The sequence below is a fragment of the Natator depressus genome, chromosome 15, assembly GCF_965152275.1.
Source record: "Natator depressus isolate rNatDep1 chromosome 15, rNatDep2.hap1, whole genome shotgun sequence".
Classification (NCBI taxonomy): domain Eukaryota; kingdom Metazoa; phylum Chordata; order Testudines; family Cheloniidae; genus Natator; species Natator depressus.
Window position 1 is genome coordinate 15,306,015 of NC_134248.1, and position 19,822 is coordinate 15,325,836.

At 41.2% G+C, this 19,822-nt stretch overlaps 1 protein-coding gene across 3 annotated transcripts in view; it reads left to right on the plus strand.

Moving 5' to 3' along the window:
- The first annotated feature begins 5,700 nt into the window (after positions 1-5,700).
- YPEL1 (yippee like 1) overlaps positions 5,701-19,822 on the plus strand; it is a 39,532-nt gene continuing 25,410 nt past the window's right edge. Inside the window, exons 1-2 of one of the 3 annotated variants that reach the window (XM_074973201.1) lie at positions 5,701-6,127; positions 13,437-13,719. In XM_074973201.1, the coding sequence (XP_074829302.1) occupies positions 13,603-13,719 (117 nt within the window). In that variant the 5' untranslated portion in view covers positions 5,701-6,127; positions 13,437-13,602. Of the gene's footprint in view, positions 6,128-6,937; positions 7,066-8,044; positions 8,064-13,436; positions 13,720-19,822 lie in introns of those variants that run through there. The other 2 variants (XM_074973202.1, XM_074973203.1) reach the window with 2 other exon arrangements.

The following is a 19,822-nucleotide window of genomic DNA, read 5'->3' on the forward strand; positions in this document are numbered from 1 at the left end:
GCTTGGGTCTTTGATCTTAGCTTTGTGATCAGCAGACAAAGGCCCATTCCTCAGGGTGTAGCTTCAAAAGGCTAGGTTTTCATTCATCACCCCCTAGATATTTCCCATGAAAGCCACTTAACACTTTTTGTTCCAAAAGTCCATTCTTAGCTGGCACGTTGTTAATAGTCCTTTGAACCCCCCAGGTCTCACATCTGTCACATCTCCCCCCGCCCCCCCTTGGAGGTTACATACAATGCTAGCCCACAATAATATATAAACAATTCATTTAATACAGTGGACCCCAAAGATACTTAAATTTAATTCACCAAGGTCTCCCAAAGATATTGCAGGAAGCTGTCATATCCCACTGTATATAACAAACATTCAGCTCTAATAAGTTGTTACCATTATCGGTCAGTGCAATGTCTAGATTTTTCTAGTTAAACTAGACATTTGGTAAGTGCTACAAAAACAAATTCAAGAGCCAAATTAGTTGATGTATGGAAAAAATTATAGTTAAGAAGCCTTTAAGCTGTCAACACATCTCTGTGTACAGGGCTGGTTAACTCTGGAGAACTTCTTTGCATTAGGTGGGATGTTTTCCCTTTCCAAAATTATTTTACATTTGCATGTATTTGTCAATTTGAATATCAAGAAAGTACAGTTTAAAATATGTTCTTGGTACTGCATAGCCTCAGACAGAGATAAAAGTAAAGTTACCAAAGAGTCACTTCATTGAATGACAAGCAAAATATTCAGTCACATTCAGCAGTATTTTAGTATATATAGTGTGGGTGTAAGGGCAGATGTGTATGTGTGCCCATTTAAAAGTCACCTTACAACATTCATTTGCTAGTTTTATAGCCAGCAAATGGATTTCTCTGCAAATATTTCACTACCCCATTTCAGTATAGCTGTGAGAACCCATCATATTTTCAGGACAGATTAGAATGACATTTAATGTTGCATTATGTTCTGGTCATATTCCCCATATGTAATGGCCATTGTGTTGGTTGGGGTATGTAAAGTCTTCATTCAGTATTATATGGTGCATTTTAAGATTTCTTTTCCTGATACATCAAGCTGAGGAAGAACTTCTTAAAAAATCATTCCTATCTAACGTGCTAAAATGTTGATCTACTGAGTCACCCTTAACATTACTTTACACACATTTTCAACTGAATAAAATGTGAGAAATGACATTTCAATTCATTTTTTTCATTTATCCCCTTCAAGGGAGAATAAACAGATTTACAATTAATGTACAAAGCCATTTTCTCTTTGTGATGTAATAAACAGTTTGATAACTCATTAGCTTCCTTCCCTCTATGACTACTGCCACTGTGAAGAACCAGTTGGTTTTGTTCCGCACACCCACTTAGAAACAAACACTATGCACGTGGCTTGTTGTGCACTGACTCCCCTCATATTGCTTCTCAAGGGACTTTTTTTTGTTGAAATACTCCATGAACAATATGAACTAGTGAGATTATAGCATCATAAATTTGAGCAAGTGAGCATGGGATTTTTTAGGCAGATGCTTTGTTTTTGTTAACACCTATTTAATACTAATGATTGACTAACATTTGGAGAAAAGTTCTTTTTGTTAAACATTCAAACAAACTCTCCCTCCTTTTTCAACAGTGGGCTAAGAAAGCTCTTACTCCAATTCTTTGGTCCTTCAAAGAGTCCTCTACCCATAACAGGGTAGACAAAATTTTATATTTGTAAAGTTAAAAAAAAAAAAGTAGAACTTTTAAAAATCCCAATATTTCTGAGACGCCTTCATATATCATAAAGAAGCAACAGAGGGTACAAGCCCAATTCTCTTCCCCTTGTAGGCCATCTTTAAAGTTCCTTTACATCCCTCCTCCTCACCACATTCTATTTATTATTATTCTTGTTTATAGAAGGACTTTCTATGCTTTTGGCTATAAATCACAAACCAGTGCTACTTCTAAAGTGTTATCCGCACTGCAGTGTAATGACTGCATGGCATCTCTCCAAGTCCTGCACCCACTGAATTTCAAGGCTGTAAACCACACCCTACTGCACTGATGAGAGTCCGGTAAAAATAAGAGACCCTCCTTCTCTAAACTTACCTTTAACAAGTTCTCTCACAATGCAGAGTCCATAATAAATATAGAGGCAGGAGCTGCCGCACTCTAGAAATCAATATTTGTCATTAAAACACTGAGTATTATCATAGCAAAGATAATAGGTGGCTGTGGTATAACTAGAGCATTACCACCGGAGTTTATTATTTTTGTTTTTTGGCAGTAGCACCTACTGTCTCCACTCAAGATCAGGGTCCCATTGTGCTAGGCACTGTACAAAAACATAGTAAGAGACAGACCTTGCCCTAAAGCCCTCATAGTCTAACTAGTATAGAAATGAATACTACTTAGAGTTTGGTCTCTTCCCTGTTTTCCATTTATTCAGACTATTTCCTGTCCATTGCCAAAGTCTCATTAGAAAATCCACAGTATTTTCAACCAAGTAATGTATCAAAACAGAAATGCAGGTCCATTCGTAAAAGCCTTAACTTACCATTGAAGGGAAAAACTGAGTGCATCCTTGACCTGTCCACATCTTAAAACAAAGGGGAATGGATGGCTATCCACCAGGGAAGCATGTCTGTGTTACCAGGGAAACAAACAGCAAAAATAAAGGAACCCTCAGTGTTCTTGTCATTTAGATTTTTTTCAGCTGGAAACAGGGCCTGCGTTAAAATAATGGAGACATTGTTCTGCCTTCAGGACTGTGTGCTGTCCTCACTGGATGACAGACATATCTTTCTCCCTATCATGTTGTCACTCATAAGGAGAGCCACTCAGTTACGTATTCAGAGGAGAACCATTGATATTTTCTAATCCTTGGGCAGTGTGCAATGCACCCATCTTCCAATGAATTCCAACGCCCCCAAACTGTGGACACGGTAAATGTCTCATATTAATCAGGGCCGAAGTTAGTAAGTATTTTTGGACACCGGTAAAGAGGAGTTGGACTTAAAATGAGTGCATGGTGGGCAGTAGGGGATACAAAGGAACTTTTAAAGGTGACCTGCAAAGGGAAGAAATTGGGCTTGTGCCCTCTTTTCCTTCTGTATGCTATATAAAAAGGGCTCAGGAGTTGGTGGTGATTCAGTATGTGTTATTCGTCCCTGTGAGTCAGTATTGGAAACATGCATCAGCTGGACGTTAGGAGGGGAGATGTTGTAATGTTGGAGATGCCATATTTCAAATGAGATGCAAAATTGGGACACTGTGTACTTGTTGTCAATGAAAGGTACTATGTAAGTGCAAGATTATCGTTCTAACTCAAGTATGTATGAAATATTGTGCCTTGTCCTTAAATTATGGCCCGTGATCCTGTACTGTCAAAGTCAATGGGAGCTTGGCTGCTCCTTTCAATGAACATAGGATGAAGTCCTGTGTGAACTAATTGTTCTCCCATCCAGATCACAACAATTACATGAAGAGATGGAGACAAAAGAGAGAAAGATTCATTGCAATTGGTATTTTTTCTGGGGTGTGTGTCTTCAGCCTCCTGATGGAACTTGATATTTGAAACAAACCCCCAATACCTAGCATCAGAACCATATTCTCCAAGATGAGGGCTGGATGGGACTTGCTTCAGAACTATTGATCAGTGTTGTACTTACTTGCTTTGTAATCTTGGACAAGTCACTTGATGTCTCTGCCTTGGTTTCCCAATCTGCAAAATTCTTATCTCACAGAGAAGTGTGTTAAGGATTAATGACTCAAGACTGGTAGAGTGGTTTGAATAGGTAAAGCACAACATAAGTGTTTAGTAGTATTAACAGGCAGAGAGGTCACTGCTGAGTAATGTGCATGTATGGAGTACACACTGAGGGATATTTTTTCACTCAACAGGATGTTTTGGGCAAATGTTGGAATATAAACTTTCCATGACAGTTGGTTTTGGGTAGTTCAGAGTGGCAGTTGAGTTTGAGTGGATGGAACATAGATCAGCCATAACCTATCAGAGCAATGATCCAGCTCATCCAGTATCCGACAGTTACTATGACAACCAGAAAATCTATGACATCTATCGGGCTGACAGTGGCCAGTATCAGATATGTCAGAGTAAAGTGCAAGAAACACGACATGGACAATTTACAATAACCATCCCATGGGAGGAAATGTCTTTCTACTGGTTCAGTTAGACCTGAAGCATGAGGATTTATATCTTATGATTTTTATTCTCCATATATAATGTCCATTTAAAAAAAATTAAATTTAAAATTAAAATTTAAAATTAATGGAAGATGTGTATCTAAATCCCTCAGACTGCTCTGAAAAAACAAATCAACCATAAGTCATTGCTGCTTTTTCTTTCCTGTGTCAAAATAAACTTCTCTGTTCCCACCCATTTTTCTCTATGCAAAATGTTGTAATTAGCATAATAATTATTGGGGCCACCTTAGAATTAGAATTTGGACTACTGATTACCTTGCCTTTTTCTTATCTCTCGCTGTCTATTGAAATGTAATTGTTTTCCTTTGTCTCCTTTAAACAATAGTGTGTACTAATCAGAAACAAAAACAGACAGGAAAAGGAAAGATTAAAAAAAATCCTGCCTGCGAGAAACCGTGCAGGGTGTTAGTTGGAGTGAGCTGGAGCTGTCCCCAGAAACGATAATTCAGGGGTCAGGCCATGGCAGGCACCAAGGGAGATGAGAAATGAAGGGGGCTAAGATCCCCTTTTCCTGGCACTAGCGGTGGCAGAATGCTTCTGTCCCCAAGAAGCTCAAGGGGCCCCGATGTACTCTTATCCCCAACCTACCCCTCATCTTATTGAATCTGGAAGTTTTAACAAGTGTTAGTATGGGGTAGGATGTATTTTGGGGGTTTGTGGAAACAACAATTAGTATTGTAGAGAGTCGGCGAGAGGCTCCCCAGGGAGGAGCCGCTGCGCGGCAGGGGGCCCTGTTGGGCAGCTCTTGTGTTCGCCCTCTTTCACTGAGCCCACTTCTCCCCCGTGCCCCGGAGAGCGCGGATTTCACTGTCGGGCTGCCGCGGGCTGCGGCCATTGGTCCTGGTCGCCGCCGTCCCTCCGGCGAGCCGAGCCTGCTACCACTGGCCCTCTCCGGGATCTCCCTGGGCGGACGGGGGTTTGCGGCGGTTACGTTCTCCTTGCGCCTAGGCCAAGCCCGCGCTCCGTGGCAATGGCCCGGGGCCCCAGTCCCTGTCTGCCCCCAGTCCCAGCCCGGCTCCGGCGGCCGCGGCAGACAGCGCTTGCGGCGGCAGCGCGGCTCTGCGCGCACCGCTAACCCCGCCGCCGCTCTATGAATGAAGTGGCTCGGGGGCGCAGACGCCAGCCGCCCAGCGACGCGAGCTGAGGTGGACACAGTGTAGCGAGGCGGAGTCCCCGGGCAGGGCTCGCGGTCGCCGGAGGACCCCGCACGCGCCGCCTATTATTTATAATCTCTGTCTGCCGGGCCAGACCGCGCGCAGCAGCCTCGCTCTGGCGCGAGGCCTCCATTCCCATTGGACACCCACAGCGTTCCACTTCTTTGCACGTAGGGAACGCAGGACGCAAACGGCTCGACCACGCGTTCCCTTGTCTCGCACTCTCCCCTTCCTCCCCCCCACCCCCCAAAGAGGAGGAGGGGGATTTGGCGTCGCGCGCTTTCCCGGGGGCTGACTGGTGGAGCGCGCTGGCTTTCACGCTCTTCCCCCTCCCGGCACACGCGTTCTGATTGGCCGCGGCCACCGTTCTTCGGGGACGGTTTAACTGCAGCAGCCCGGCAGCGAGGCTCAGGGAGAGGAAAACAAAACAAAGGAGCCTCGCGGCGCGGGATGCCTCGGCCACCTCTCGGTCCCGAGGGGAGGAGACTCGGGCCCGGCCCCCGGCTCCCCTGATGACCCTGGGCGCTGCAGCCGCCGCCGCGGGGAAGACGCCCCTGAGCCTGGGGAGGGGGACGGACACCCCCCCCCCGGCGCACGCAGAGCCGCCACCTGAGCGGGGCATGAGGGGCCACTGACACTAGACCCGCCCCTGGCCCCAGCGACGGAGGCTGCTCCTTCCCCGCGCCAAGCCAGCCCCCGCGGAGGGAGGGAAGGGGGGGCCCACAGCTGCGCGGAGCCCGCGGGGGTCCGGCCCGGGCAGCCGAGCCGCCGGTGAGTACCCAGCCCGCGCAGCGAACCCGGCAACCGCTCCCCCAACCCGAGGGACCCGCCACCGCCGCCCCGGTCCGTAGCCAGCCGTGGCCTTGCCTCCCCGCGCCTCGAGGACCCGGCGGCGGCTTTTGGTGCGTCGGCGAGGCGGGAAGCCGAGGCAACTTTCAGGGCTTGGCCCGGCGGGCTCGGGCTCTATTTATAGCGCCTGGAAGTGACGGCAGAGCTGCCCGACCGCCTGCAGCCGCCGTGTTACCGGGCGGATTGTGAGGCTTTGCGTTGCTGCGGGGGTAGCAGACCAGAGGGCGCCGCGGCTCCAGAGGGCGGCTCGCCCGTTCCCAGCCCGGGGGATTCCCGATAGTTCGCCTCTAGCTGTCCGAGCGCAGCGCCCGACCCGCCTCCCCGGCTGGAGCGGGCTAACTCGGCCAACCCCCGCGGGCAGGCGCCTGCCAGGCGCGGGGCTTTGTTTGTAAACAGTGGGGACGCTGCGAGCCCTTTCCATGGTCCTACGGTGCGATCCGAGGCAGGCCGCGGCGCACAGAGGCTGCAGGGATCGCCGCTGGGGCCGGAGGTCGCTTGGCCGGACTGCAGAGCCCTGACGGATCAGGGTCCCCCCCCAGCTTGCATGCAAAGCCCTGTGAAATCTCCCCCTCCCCCGGCTGCTGCTGCACAACCGTGCCCAGGGCTGAGGCGCGGGCAGGCTGAAGGGACTGGTCTCTGTTCCCTTCTTCGCTGCTGCGGCTTTTATGAAAAGTTACATTGTCCTGTAAGCCTTGTAGATACTGTTGCAAACGAAAAGCAGCACCATTTACACAGGTAACTTTGCGCGCTGATACTGAGGCTGAAAAGTCATTTGCAAAACGAGCTTGAAATGGGAACAGAAGAATAATCGCTTACTATTTAAAACTTTCCAGGGGGGAAACCAAGATCGATCTGTGGAGGTAACTTTCAGCTTAATTGTGTTTGTTTTAATTTATCTATACACTGGCTACTAAAAATCAGGAATGAGATTTAATAATTGTCGATGTGTGTTTTGCTTGAGCTGAAAACATGGAACCGTATCTGGTTAAATTGACTTTCGTGCGTTTCTTTTTTAAAAAGGAAGTGTACTCGAATGGCAGTTTGTGCATTTAAAACAAAAAACCCTGTCGGGCTTGTTGGTGCCAAACAAAACGTTCATTTCCCCCCTTCCCGCATTTTTGTATTGAATGGATTAGGAGAGAGGCCCCTTAAATAGTCAGGAGCCTTGAGTTAACTATTTTCTACTTTATTTTATTTTTGTCATTACAATTCCTGGTGTGAGTCTTGAGTTGAGCTTACTAAGAGTGGTGGGAAAACAGCCTAGACAGTCATTCAACTGAATTAACTACTAAGTTGTCAAGAAACCGATATATTTTGGTTGAATTAATATATCTAACTTAAGGACTGGGAATTTTAGTCTGTAGTTGCCTTGTTGCTGAGTTAGGTGCCAAACTTAAATACATTTCAAATCAGGAATAGGTTTGAGAAGTCTCTTGTTTTAAAGCATGAAAGGGGAGTCAAAGGTTTACACACAACTCTATAAGGTAACCTCTCCAAAAAATAAGCTGTTAGGAATAACAATGAGAAATGTTACGAAGATGGCATGTTTATTAAATGTTAAAAGCTTTGAGCTACAAGTCAGCTGCTATCCTTCTTAGACTAAAATGTTCAGTTACATAGCTCTGAAATTCCAGTACTAATGTCGGTTACCTGGTGGATAATCGTACTGTCCTTAGACTACATCTGCTTTAACATGCTTCCTCTCATTGTTTGTTTACACATCCGGGAGCATGGTTGGGGACTGCCCACTTCATTAGGATTGGCTGATACTTGGCTACCATATTTGGACATCCCATTCAGTGATGTCATGCTGCTAGATGGCAGCAGAACTGAAATTACATGATGAAATCTATGAATTGTAAGTTTCTTTGTTCAAATAGTTAGCATGTTTTAAGAATTGTAAACGTTGTCAGCCTCCAATAAGGGAGAGATCAAGGAGCAGTGTACCAAGGTGAAACTGAGAATTATCTTTAAAATGTTAGTTTCTGAAGCTCCATTTCCTACACCACACCCTCCAACATGCACTCTAATACGGAAATTTATTTTGTTTTTAATACTTTTGAATAGTAAGAATCATTCCTCTTAACTCTGAACCCTTTTGCAACTGGCCCTCTTATTTCTGTTGCCAGATGATTGTGCAAAGTTGAGATATTAACCCATAAGTAGACATTTAAAGTAAATTTGGATACTGTTGAGATTGTTTGACTGCTAGATTTTGTCATGGTGTTTGTATGTGCTCAACACGAAGCTAGTTTATGCATGGTATCTGAGTTGTAACTTTTGACACTGCAAGGAGGAAGGTAAAATGCTGAACATCTTTGATCCTGATGAATTTTATAAATATAATTATTAGTAACCTAGAATAAGCAACTAACTTTTGGAGTATCTTTAAGGCTAGTACTTCTTGAGTCATATATGCTATAGTTTAAAAGATGGTTAGACTGTACATATTTGCAGACTTATTTTCATGTATTATGCTTGTGGTTATTCTGTAATCTCTTGCTTTCCAATCAAGAAAAGAGGTTAAGTACTCCGATATGTTCTTGGATTATGTGCTTTTTGGGGGATTGGGAGCTGTTTTTTCTAATTTTCATAATGTGTCGTGGATACAATTTTATATTTTCTCATTATTATTTAGCGGCTTTTTTCTTTTTGACAGCAGTGAAATAGAGTGTGTTGATAGGTTTCAGAGTAACAGCCGTCTTAGTCTGTATTCGCAAAAAGAAAAGGAGTACTTGTGGCACCTTAGAGACTAACCAATTTATTTGAGCATAAGCTTTCGTGAGCTACAGCATCCGATGAAGTGAGCTGTAGCTCACGAAAGCTTATGCTCAGATAAATTGGTTAGTCTCTAAGGTGCCACAAGTACTCCTTTTCTTTTTAGAGTGTGTTGAGTTATTTCAACAGGGAAAAAATACACTGAAGTCATGTGGTTCCTGCATCTTGGCATCAGAGAAACAATTTCTATTTTAACTAGCAAATAAAAGGCTTTGCTCTGAGGGTTATTATTTAACTCTTCATCTTTTCCCAACATGATTTATATTTTGAAAACTAGTGATAGTAAAATTCAGAACTTTCTAAGTCACTCAGTTAATGCCTTCAGGGATACAGATAGTAAGCCTGTAACCTAATATTTGGTTCCCTTTTGGACAACAGTTAAAGGAGCTTGAGTTGGTAAAGTTCTTTTATGACACATCTTATAAAAGGAATCTGCCAATTTAAAAAAAATAAATTCCACCTAACACTGAAGTTATGAGCTGTGTATAATTTTTTAAATGAGGAAACCCAAAATAAATCAGGAGCAAATGGTATTCTTTACTAATCACATATTGAATGAGTGCCCTAAGGCTCCAGTCAGGATGTGGGGAGCACTGGGTCATGAATTGTACTAACATTCAAGAAGACCGTTCCTGCCTGGAAGGGCATACAGCCTAAAAGCCACAAGACCAGATAAATTGTTGGGGGGAGGGAGGAGGTTCAGGCTATATCATGATAGTTTACGTGCCTTTGCTACTTCTATGTGTTAGAGTGAGGGAGAATGGATGAGGGAAATAGATCAACAACACTCTTGAGGGTGAAGAGGAGGAGAGTGTGGTGTTATGGAGAGAGAAAGAAGGATGGCAGGGGAAATAAGGCTGTTAATATAGAGATAGTGAGGGAGGAGTTGGAAGGAGGAGAAGGCAAACAGCCAGTCAGAAGAGACTGAAAGTGCAGATCTGATGACATCACTGCTGTCCAGTAACTGAAAATGTATTGCTGCAGCTTCTGCTTCCCAGAGGCCTGCAAGTAGCAAGCCTTTCCATCAGAAGTTCCTGCTATTCCTTCCCTAAACTCATATTGCTGAAGGGAAGGGCACATAGAGGCTGGTATCTTGAATTGCACAATTTGGAATCTGTGTAAAACTTCTCATTTTTTGACTTCAGAATTTTGTGTAAATTCAGATTTTCAGGGCAACCTGTGGGTCATGGTCTTGGCTAGACATTTGTGGTCTAAGTAGCAATAATATGCAATTGTCATGGTTCTTGACAATCACTGCAGTTCAGAGCCCTGTGGGAGGCAGCTCTGGAAACTGACCCTAGACATGTTTGGTTTTTTACTTCTTAGCACAGTTATGGGCAGTAGTGCTTTTTATCTGGCACTTCTTATCTGCAGGCTTAGGGAGAGAAAATTGCATTGACTTAGTTCAGGTTTGGAAGCTTGCCTCCCTTCCCCCCCGCCCTCCCCCCCTTTTTTTTTTTTTTGAAGCAACATAGGAAGGACTGCTTTATGATGTGCAAAAACCTGTGGGGTCTCTCTCCTTGGAGATGAGGAGAATGTGGCTTTGCCAAAGGAGCTCTGGGAGGTCTTGGGAATGTTTGAGGTCAACACTTTTTAATTGAAGGGGTAAAAATGTCAAGTCTTTAACAAAAGACTTCCTTTACTCAAGTTTCCATCACTTGGATTTAAATGAAACTCAAACTAGAGTTTTAAACAATCTGACTTTAGAGTAGAAGGGATATTTTAAATTGGTTAACTTTCACTCGATTACCTCTTGTAATGTCATTATTTCACTAGTTCTTCAGTCATCATCCTAAGAGGCCTGATCCAAAGCCCTACAATTTCTGTGTGTATTTTTTACTTTAGAAACTAAGATCCTGTTTAGTCTTGGAGATTTGGGACCTGATACAAAGCCCAGACAGTGGTTTTGGATTAGGTCTAAAGTCTCCAAATCTGAGGGGGTAGGGATATGGACAACTTTCAGGGTTTCTTAAGAGGTCATAGAGAAATGAGAGAGTAGAAGCCCCCCTGCCCTCCATTTGCAGGTTACCAAATCTGCAGAAATTGGCTTGGTCCTCTCCCCGCTACCTGGGTAGTGGATTTTTCAAGCCCTGATGGATTTTTGAGGGGTGGTTTCTTTCTTTGCATATACATTGCATTTATCCATAGTAGTTTTCAAAAATATACTTCTAATACCTTAGATCTTAAAATGCAATGATATTTCATGATGGCTATGCCAAGAGAATATAATGATGCCATAGTGATGTGCATTGTAATTCATCCTGTATTGAAACTGACAGGAGTAGCAGCCTACAATAAAGAATTTTTTGACACACATCCTTGTCACTGGCAAGGATGGGGAAAGGAAATATAAAAATATATGACAACTTAATAGGTTTATAGTAAAACATTTTACATTGGGGTTAGGTCTACAATATTGGTGTTTATCCATGTGTCTTATTTGTCTAGATTTATTTCAAATGTACTATCTTGGGCTCTGGATGCATGTTCACTCTAAAATCCATGCATATTAGGTGAACATTCAAAAACTGTGAAATTAGTTACCTGCCAGATCCTTTCCATTCTTCATACTTCATCTTTCTCCACTCCTGCCCCCCCCCCCAAAAAAACTCTTGGGGAAAGCAGGTAGGCCTTTTTATGAACAGAGGACGTGCCCTTATTGGCAACATGTTCCCATTATTTAATTATTTTTTTAATGTACACATCCCTCTAAGTTTTAGTTGAGGACTGGTTCCTTACAGTAAATTATGTACTATACAAATAGAATTCTCTGAAGTTCTTTAATTTTTATAAAATATGCACCCATCCTTTTATTAGCTTGAGGTAAAAATTCAAAAACAGCTGATGCATGTGGTCTTTATGCCTCCTGAAGCAGGCATTATATGTTCATATGGTTGTTTCTCAAGACAGTCTGATTTGTGATGATTTACTTATAAATTGCTTCCTCAAAGCAATCAGTGGAATCCATGTAATTCAGGAGTGTACACTCATAGCTAAACTTATATTCTGTGGCAATATGAGAAGTAAATCACCTTTCTGCATTTTGAAGTGTTAACAGTACTTCAGGTGGTGCCTCTTTCTTCCAACTGTTGAATAAAGCAGTTGGAAAATAAAATGCAAAGTTATGTAAGGGTGGATGGCTTTAAATGGAAAGCACGTTGTCATGGTGGTCACGCGTGATTTATGCTTGATATCTTTTGTTTCATTGTTTTGTCAAACCAAATTTCATTTAGACCTATACAAAAATAGTTTGAGTTTTAGGTGGTGGTTGATTATTTCTTCCATATAGCAGCATTAAACTTTTTGTTTGGGTTTTTTTGGTTCATCAACTCAGATGAACAAATCAATTTTAGTTACCAGCTATACATAGGCTACTGCTTAACAGGAAAGAGTAGACTTTTTTTTTCTTTAACTCTCATATTATCTAGCTAGTAAACCGTACCTGTGCTTTTTATTCTCACTTTTCATAAAGCCAATAGAAAAGACCAGAAATACAGTGAACTATTACATTGGCACTTTTATTTCAATACTTCTGTTATTGATCCACCGTACCAGCCGCATAATGATTGGTGGCATAATAGGTGATCTTTTGTACAGTATCACTGAATTACTGTAGTAGTCTTCATGCTTGGATTGTTCAGTTGCTTTGAGTCATGTAATCTATTAAGTAATGTTTTAGTAAACAGATCTGTAGCATGCAGGTGCAAATTTGACTTTCAAGGTAGAAGATGATAGAAAAGTGTAGCCTTCATTTTTTGTATATTTATATAAAATGTCACAGTGTATGTAATATGTTATTTTCTCTAAGGAGATCTGAGGATCAAGAATGTGTACAGCATTTTGAACATAGAAAACAGAATTCTTAATATTTATGTGTAGGTTGTAGAATCTGTTCTCCACTACTGAAATTTGTTAGATATTAAGATTATTTTGGTAGAGTAAGGAGGGAAAAAATAGCTGAAAGAACTGATTAGTCAGGGTGGACAGGAGACTGGTCTAAAAAGCTTGAACTTTATAGCTGGGAAATAGTCTGATCTCAAAATAGTGCAAATTTTTGGTCAAGATTTTGTTGTGTGTATGTATCACATTTGACTTCCAAGTCCAGTGCTTGTGAAATGCCCTGGAAATTGAAAAATAGACACAACTCCCCACTGCCTGTGTGTTCTGGAGTTTAGCATGGGTTTATGAGTTTAGCAAGTGCAGGTTTCCCACACTATTTCCACTTCTTATTTTAGTGTCTACCAAAGTTGTTGAAAAGCTAGTTCAGTCTCCATTCCTTTTAATACTTTGCCTTTCTGCTGAGGCTGCTAAACAAAGATGTCTATTGTGATAATGGGTTGTGGAGTTTTTTGAAGGGGAGATGGAGGGAGGTTAAAGTTCTGAAATCCAAGAGAATAGTTGAATGTACTGTATTCCTGGCTTTTTAAAAGTTGTCTTCTCTGTTTACTTGCAGGTTGTGACTGTTTCTCTTGTGGCATCTGTGTGGAAAGTGCCACACACACTCCAGAACAACAACGGCTTTTGCTTGCATTTTCCAGTGTTTTTTTTGTCAGCGAGTTCAGCAAAGTTGTAATTCTTCAAGTGCCAGCCCTGAGCTGAGTGAGGAGCCACCAGCGGAGATGGTAAAAATGACAAAATCAAAAACGTTCCAGGCTTACCTGCCGAACTGTCACCGAACCTACAGCTGTATCCACTGCAGAGCCCACCTAGCCAATCATGATGAATTGATTTCCAAGGCAAGTGATTTGTTTAGAGACTTCATGTGGGGTTTTTTAACCAAAATTGTTGTCAGTACTTCCAATACATAAGTGGTATAAATCTGATGCATACTTCAAAGTATCTTCCCAAGAGCTCCATTCTTGGGTCATAGGTGCATTATACTGAGGAATGGATGTTTTCTGGAAACTTCGTGTAAAGCCCCATCTTCGTAACCCCCCACGAATAACAGGTAGGTGCTACTTTTGAGATGTGCCTGGTCTTTATCAGACCAGGACTAGATGTGATAAGCTTGCTAAGGAAGGAAACTGTCTGAGGGAAGTACAGAGCTCAGGATTGGGAAATTATTCTTGTTAAATTGATTAAAAAGATTCAACTAGTAGAGGTCACAAAATTAGCTTGTATTACACAATCCAGTGGATCAACATGGAGTCCATCACTACATTATCTAAACCCTTTCTTCTCTCTCATTATTTATATACCATCTGGTTAATTTGTGGAGCTTAAAAAATGGATTACTCTGAGGAATGTTCTAGCAGTCTCAAGTTTAAATTTCAAAAAGAAATTCTGAAGCTTTTGAAATGATCTAGCCCTGTCCTTTTATATCAATTGTGGAAAGAAACTAAGACTCCATAATCATTTATTAAAATCTAATATCCAGGGGAAAATATAAAGTGACAGTTGGTGCTTTAAGTCAAATTAGGTTCTGATGGAGCACCCTGTAAATATTTTCTAAGGAAAAAATGCAATTCAATTTTCAAACTTTGGGGTTTTTTGTTTTTAATGGGGGTGTGTGTTCGGGATGGGGGTAGAGTCGTTGAGCCAGAGAACAGCTTTCTTGGGGCCATCCCTTATTTATTTCCATCTTCTCTGTTCCCTGCCATCACCCTCTGTTGCTCCTGCCTGCTGGTATCTTTAGCAGCATTGAAGTAAAGCCGCTTCCTTGAGGAGTCCCAGGAAGTAAAGAAGCCACTCCTTTTAAGTACCTTCATTGTTCTCTAGTCCTGTGCAGAGGCCTGGGGAGTGAAGGAGGTTCCTTGGGCCACACACCCCTTAACTTTCACCTCAACCTTTTGTGTTCCTCATCTCCATGTACATCTCCTGGGAGGAGATGACACTTCTGGCTCCAGACACAAATGTCGGAAGTTTTGCTGCAGTATTGCTTGTAGACATCTTCTTGCAGGCCTATTCTTCTCTTCCCTTCTTCCTGTTCTTCTCCTCTCCTCCCCCCTCCCCCCCAAAAAAACCCAAAACAAAAGAAAGGGTGAGTGATGTGCTGTGCTAATGCACAAAGCAGGAAGTGTGACTGATCAAATGCAAAACATTGAAACTGACTATATACAAAGTGCCGTCAAAAGCATACGTTTATTAAATTCAGAAAAGATGCAAGCTCTTTAGTTCTAGTAATCATAAATATTGGTTTAAAAAAAAACTGTAGGAAAATACAGGCAGAAATGTGATTCAAATTTCTTTTAATCACAAAGAAAAATATTAAGGTAAGAATCACCTTTTCTTCAGCAACACTCCACTATAAATTTCAAGAAGGAGACATGACTTCATTATTCAACACACACTGTAAGTAAGTGGAAGGTTAGAATTGAATAATTGAGCGGGGGAATGTTTTCCAGACCTATGGAGTTACTGGGAATCGTATTTCATACTAAACAAATGGAGGAGGAATATGGAAAACTTTACCAGCAAAGTTCAGAAAGAAAGCTAGAACACTGAACTTTCAAGAAAAAAAATGAGATCCACCACATGTGGTTGGTATCTAACTTCTCATCCAGTAGACTTTTCTAGAGTAATCTAAATGTGATACAAGAAGCTCTTTAGTTTGACAGTATTAAGGTTTACCATAATTCCCAGACAGGCAGATATGTATAAAGGTTTCGAAAGAGGTCTTGATAATAAGAATATCTCTTGAATATATGCTCCAGTTGGATCATAGGTTCGTACTACAACTTTAAATTGTCTAGAAAGGATTAAAAACCTGAGACCGTAAAACTTTGAAGAGGGGTTACTGAGTGTATAGAGATTTTTTTTTTTAATAAAAGATCTAAGTCCCATGTGTTCAAATAAATTTAGCCTAAGCAATGTCCTCCAGCCAGGAAGGATTCAGGTATATAATATAAAGTCTCTTGTTTAATACTGGTTTCTTATTCTCCAGTGAAGTTTTCTCATAAAACAAGCTACCAAACTTTTAAATGTTTGCAGATTGGCAAGTCAGCAAAATCACATTTATGGCCAACATTCCGTGAACTCTGAGTTTCCTGCCTTTATGTTGTCATAATCTGTTGGTAAATGTTGTGTGTCCAATCTAGAAATGCATTAAATGTGAGGTGTATTTTTGCTTGTAAATAAAAATGTACTTGAGTCTTTGCTGCTTTCTGACCTACTGTACTGCTATAGTTGGGACCTGGGCAATAAAGGCAAATGAAAGGGAAAACGTTCAATTATTTAAAGCTCAGCATGTGTGAGAGAGAGACTTTGTAAGAGTGCATAGACAAATATAATGTTATGAGAACGCTTCTACATTTGGGGTGGGGGGTTTCTTTCAGCACAGAGTATTAATTCCTAATGTGGAATCTTGTAACCTACCTGTAAGCCTCTACGACACACAGTGCACCCACTGGGAAAACGAAGAGTTCACTACTAACTTTAAAAAACAAAAACAAACAAAAAAAAACCCCCTGTAATTGTACTGTTAGAATTTTAAACCTTCGATGCTATCTTAAAACAGACCATTAACATACTTGAATTATATATTTAGGCACTGTATTTAGAATTATACCCAAACATAATTGATAGTTATAATTCTGAATTTTCTTCTGTCATTCTTACAAACCGTCCCTCCTCTCCAATGTAGTCCCCCTTAAAACATGTATTCATTAAAATAATGGGAACATGAATATATCTGGTATGTGTGGCAACAGTGAAGATATTTTAAACAAAAAGTTATTTTAAATAATAAAAGGTAACGGGTGACACTGTACTCCAGAGGCTGTTGGTATACATTTGCCATCTGAAGAAAAAATATTTGACCTTGATTGTATAGAATTGCAATAAATAAATATGCTGTACTGCAGACTATGAATTGTCTTGAAGAATAGTACTTTGATTGAAATTCTAAGAAAAGCGTGCATGACTTAAAGGCCAACCATTAAAATTGTCACTTCCTCATTCATAGAAAACTAAATGTAAGCTATCATTTTATGAATACTACTCAGTTGTGGATATAACATAAGAGATGTTAGACTGTTTAGGTAGAAGGAATAGTAGTTTAACCCTTATACTGTCTACTCTAACATTTCTTTTCTGAGAATATATTTTAAAGGTGATCCATGGGAAACATGTAGATATTTGTGCTGTCTTAGGATGTATTAAAAAAAGACTGTAAATGAAACCTTGTAAACCCTCCCCTGCTGTTTTTTTGGTGTTGAAATTTTCTGGTTGTGACTTTCTGTTCTTCCTTAAGTACTAGAACTCATGGGATTATGATGCTTCAAGAGACTGAAACAAGGAAATTGGTGGTGGGGAGAAGATAAATTTTTTTTTTTCTTTTGAGACTTATTTTTAACTTTAGAGAAAAGCTAGCCTAGCAAGAGATTCTGTCTCCCTGGTGCTTCTTTTGAGGGCTACACAATCCTACTCCACATCGCTAGTTTTCCAAGGCTTCCTCAGTGAAAACAGGACAAGCGAGACTTGATAATGAAAACACAGTAATTTCTAAACTGCTATATGGTGCTGGTGGCTCTTGTTTCCAGCAGAGAGAAATACTTGAGAGGAGATTGTGAAATGTCTTGTTCTTTTTAAAAAATCAAATAGATTAAAGACAGCTATAGTTAAATTTCCTCTTACTCTTTCCTGGGTAATCAATTGTTATAGCTTCCACAGTTATGCTTCTTCATACAAAATGGGAGGGAAGGTGGTCCATGCTATGAAACAACTAGGGATCCCTACTCTAAGGTGTTAGAGTGCCATGTTGGTGGTGGTTGTAGTTTTGGTTTTTTGTTTTTAAATTCAGCCCTACTGTGATAGAAAAGCGAAAAGACCTAAACACTTTCCCTTCCTACAGTAATGAGTCCTTTCGCTATACTGTGGGTGTTGGAAACACACACAAACAAGGAAAATCTCTGCAAAGCCAAAGAAATCTAAAAACAAGTTAGACCACATTCTAGGTAATGTAGATATGACTGACTTGCTTTTTCAGTCAAGGACATGCTGATCTTCTCCAGGGATGATCTTCCAAAAGACTAGACTGACACAATAGAGAGGTCTTTCAAAACTTTAAGCTTCAGCTGTAGATTTTTAAACTTCAGTGGCTTCCACAAGATTAGTTACAGACCTTCTCACCTTGTCTAGTGATTTAAACTAAATGTGGAGATCAGTACCTAAATGCCATTTTGCAGACAATTGAGGAAAGGTGACTGAGTGCAAAGATGCTTTGTATAAAGCTTTATTGAGGAACTTTCTTATTGGTGTGGCTTTGAAAAGCTGATGTCCACACAAAATGGCTTCTAGCATGAGCTAAGATTATAGTAGGCAGAACTTTGGTGAAAACCTAGATGAAATTTAGGTAAGCATGTCTCACCATCATCAAATGGAGTAATCAAACCATACACCTAGCTCAGATCTTCCTGTCAGCCAGTGTGGCAAACAAATTACCACAAGCTACCTGGAGAACAGAAGTGACTAAAGGTTTTTCAAGCACTCTTCTAACCACTTCAGTAGGAAGACAAGAGACTAATTGGGCTGTCCTTGGCTTTCAATCTGTAGCTGTAGGAGCTGAGCTATCTGATTAACTTGCACAGTGAATTAAATTACATCAGACTAACAGATATTGGATGTAAAAGCTTACGTTAATGTTTTGTAATGATTAATACTCCAAGAATGAAGTTCCTGGAATCTCCAATTTCTTTTCCCACCCTTGTAAAACACTTTAAAATCTTTGCTGATGGAGGGCACAAGAATAAGAAATTCTGTGGGGTCATACGCTTTTGGAATTTCACATGTGATTTGGATTTCACACATGCACAAACAAAAGTGGAAGGCTCACTAGAAGCACGAAGAGGTACAAATTCCTGATGAAAATTTTGAGAGACAAGGTGGGTGAGGTAATATCTTTTATTGGACCAACTTTTGTTGGTGAAAGACAAACATTCGAGCTTAAACAGTTCTTCTTCAGGTCTCAGAAACGTACTCAGACTGTCACTCCTAAATGTAAGGTGGAACAGATTGTTTAGTATAAGTAGCACATATTTCAAGGGCTTGTTCAAGGTGAAGTGGCCTGTTAACACCCCTCCAGTCATCCTACAGTCTGTCTCCCTCATCTCTATCGATCCATAATCGTAGCAGACACTTATTGGTCCCCTAAGCAAAGATCATAGAAAACAGCTCCAGTATTTGTTCTGAATTTGGAAAAAAAGCTCCGTAACCCTAACCTATACTTTTAGCTTGGAATATTGATACATTTCGGAGAGGGGAAGGGCCTTCCTATCAATAGAAAGAATAGGAGCTGAAGGAATCTACAAGACCAGTCAGTCTCCTAGAGCCTCAATTTGGCCTTTCATAAGGTTTCTGAGAGTGATCATTATGGGGCTTTCTATAATTTTGTGGACCTTTCATAAACTGTTGCTATTATAGAACAGGTCATCTATGTGCTCTCTTGGATGGAGATATATATATGGGGAGTATTCTGAAGAGTTCTCCTGTTGTAGATCAAAGCAAGGATCATTAGCTCAACCAGTGCATTCTTATAGGGTGAGGAAGCTCATTGAAAGAGCTGTCCAGAAGATAGCAAGTGCCTATTTCCTTGAAACAAAATCAATAATTCATGGTCATTTTTATGACCATCCATTATGGTTTAAAAAACCAAAAACCTATAATGATAATATCCATTCACATACAACACTGGATGTATTGTCCAGTAGGAAGTATTTGGCTCTAGATCCTCAAGGTATTTAGACTCCAAACTTCTGTTGAAATCAATGGGAGTTAGGACCTTTGAGGATCTGGGCCTTAGAGCATTTGTCTACTGAAGGTGGCAAGTGTTCTAATTAAATAGGCAGCAATAAAATTCATCCATAAGGGCAGTACACATGTAAGGGAAGACCAACATAGTAG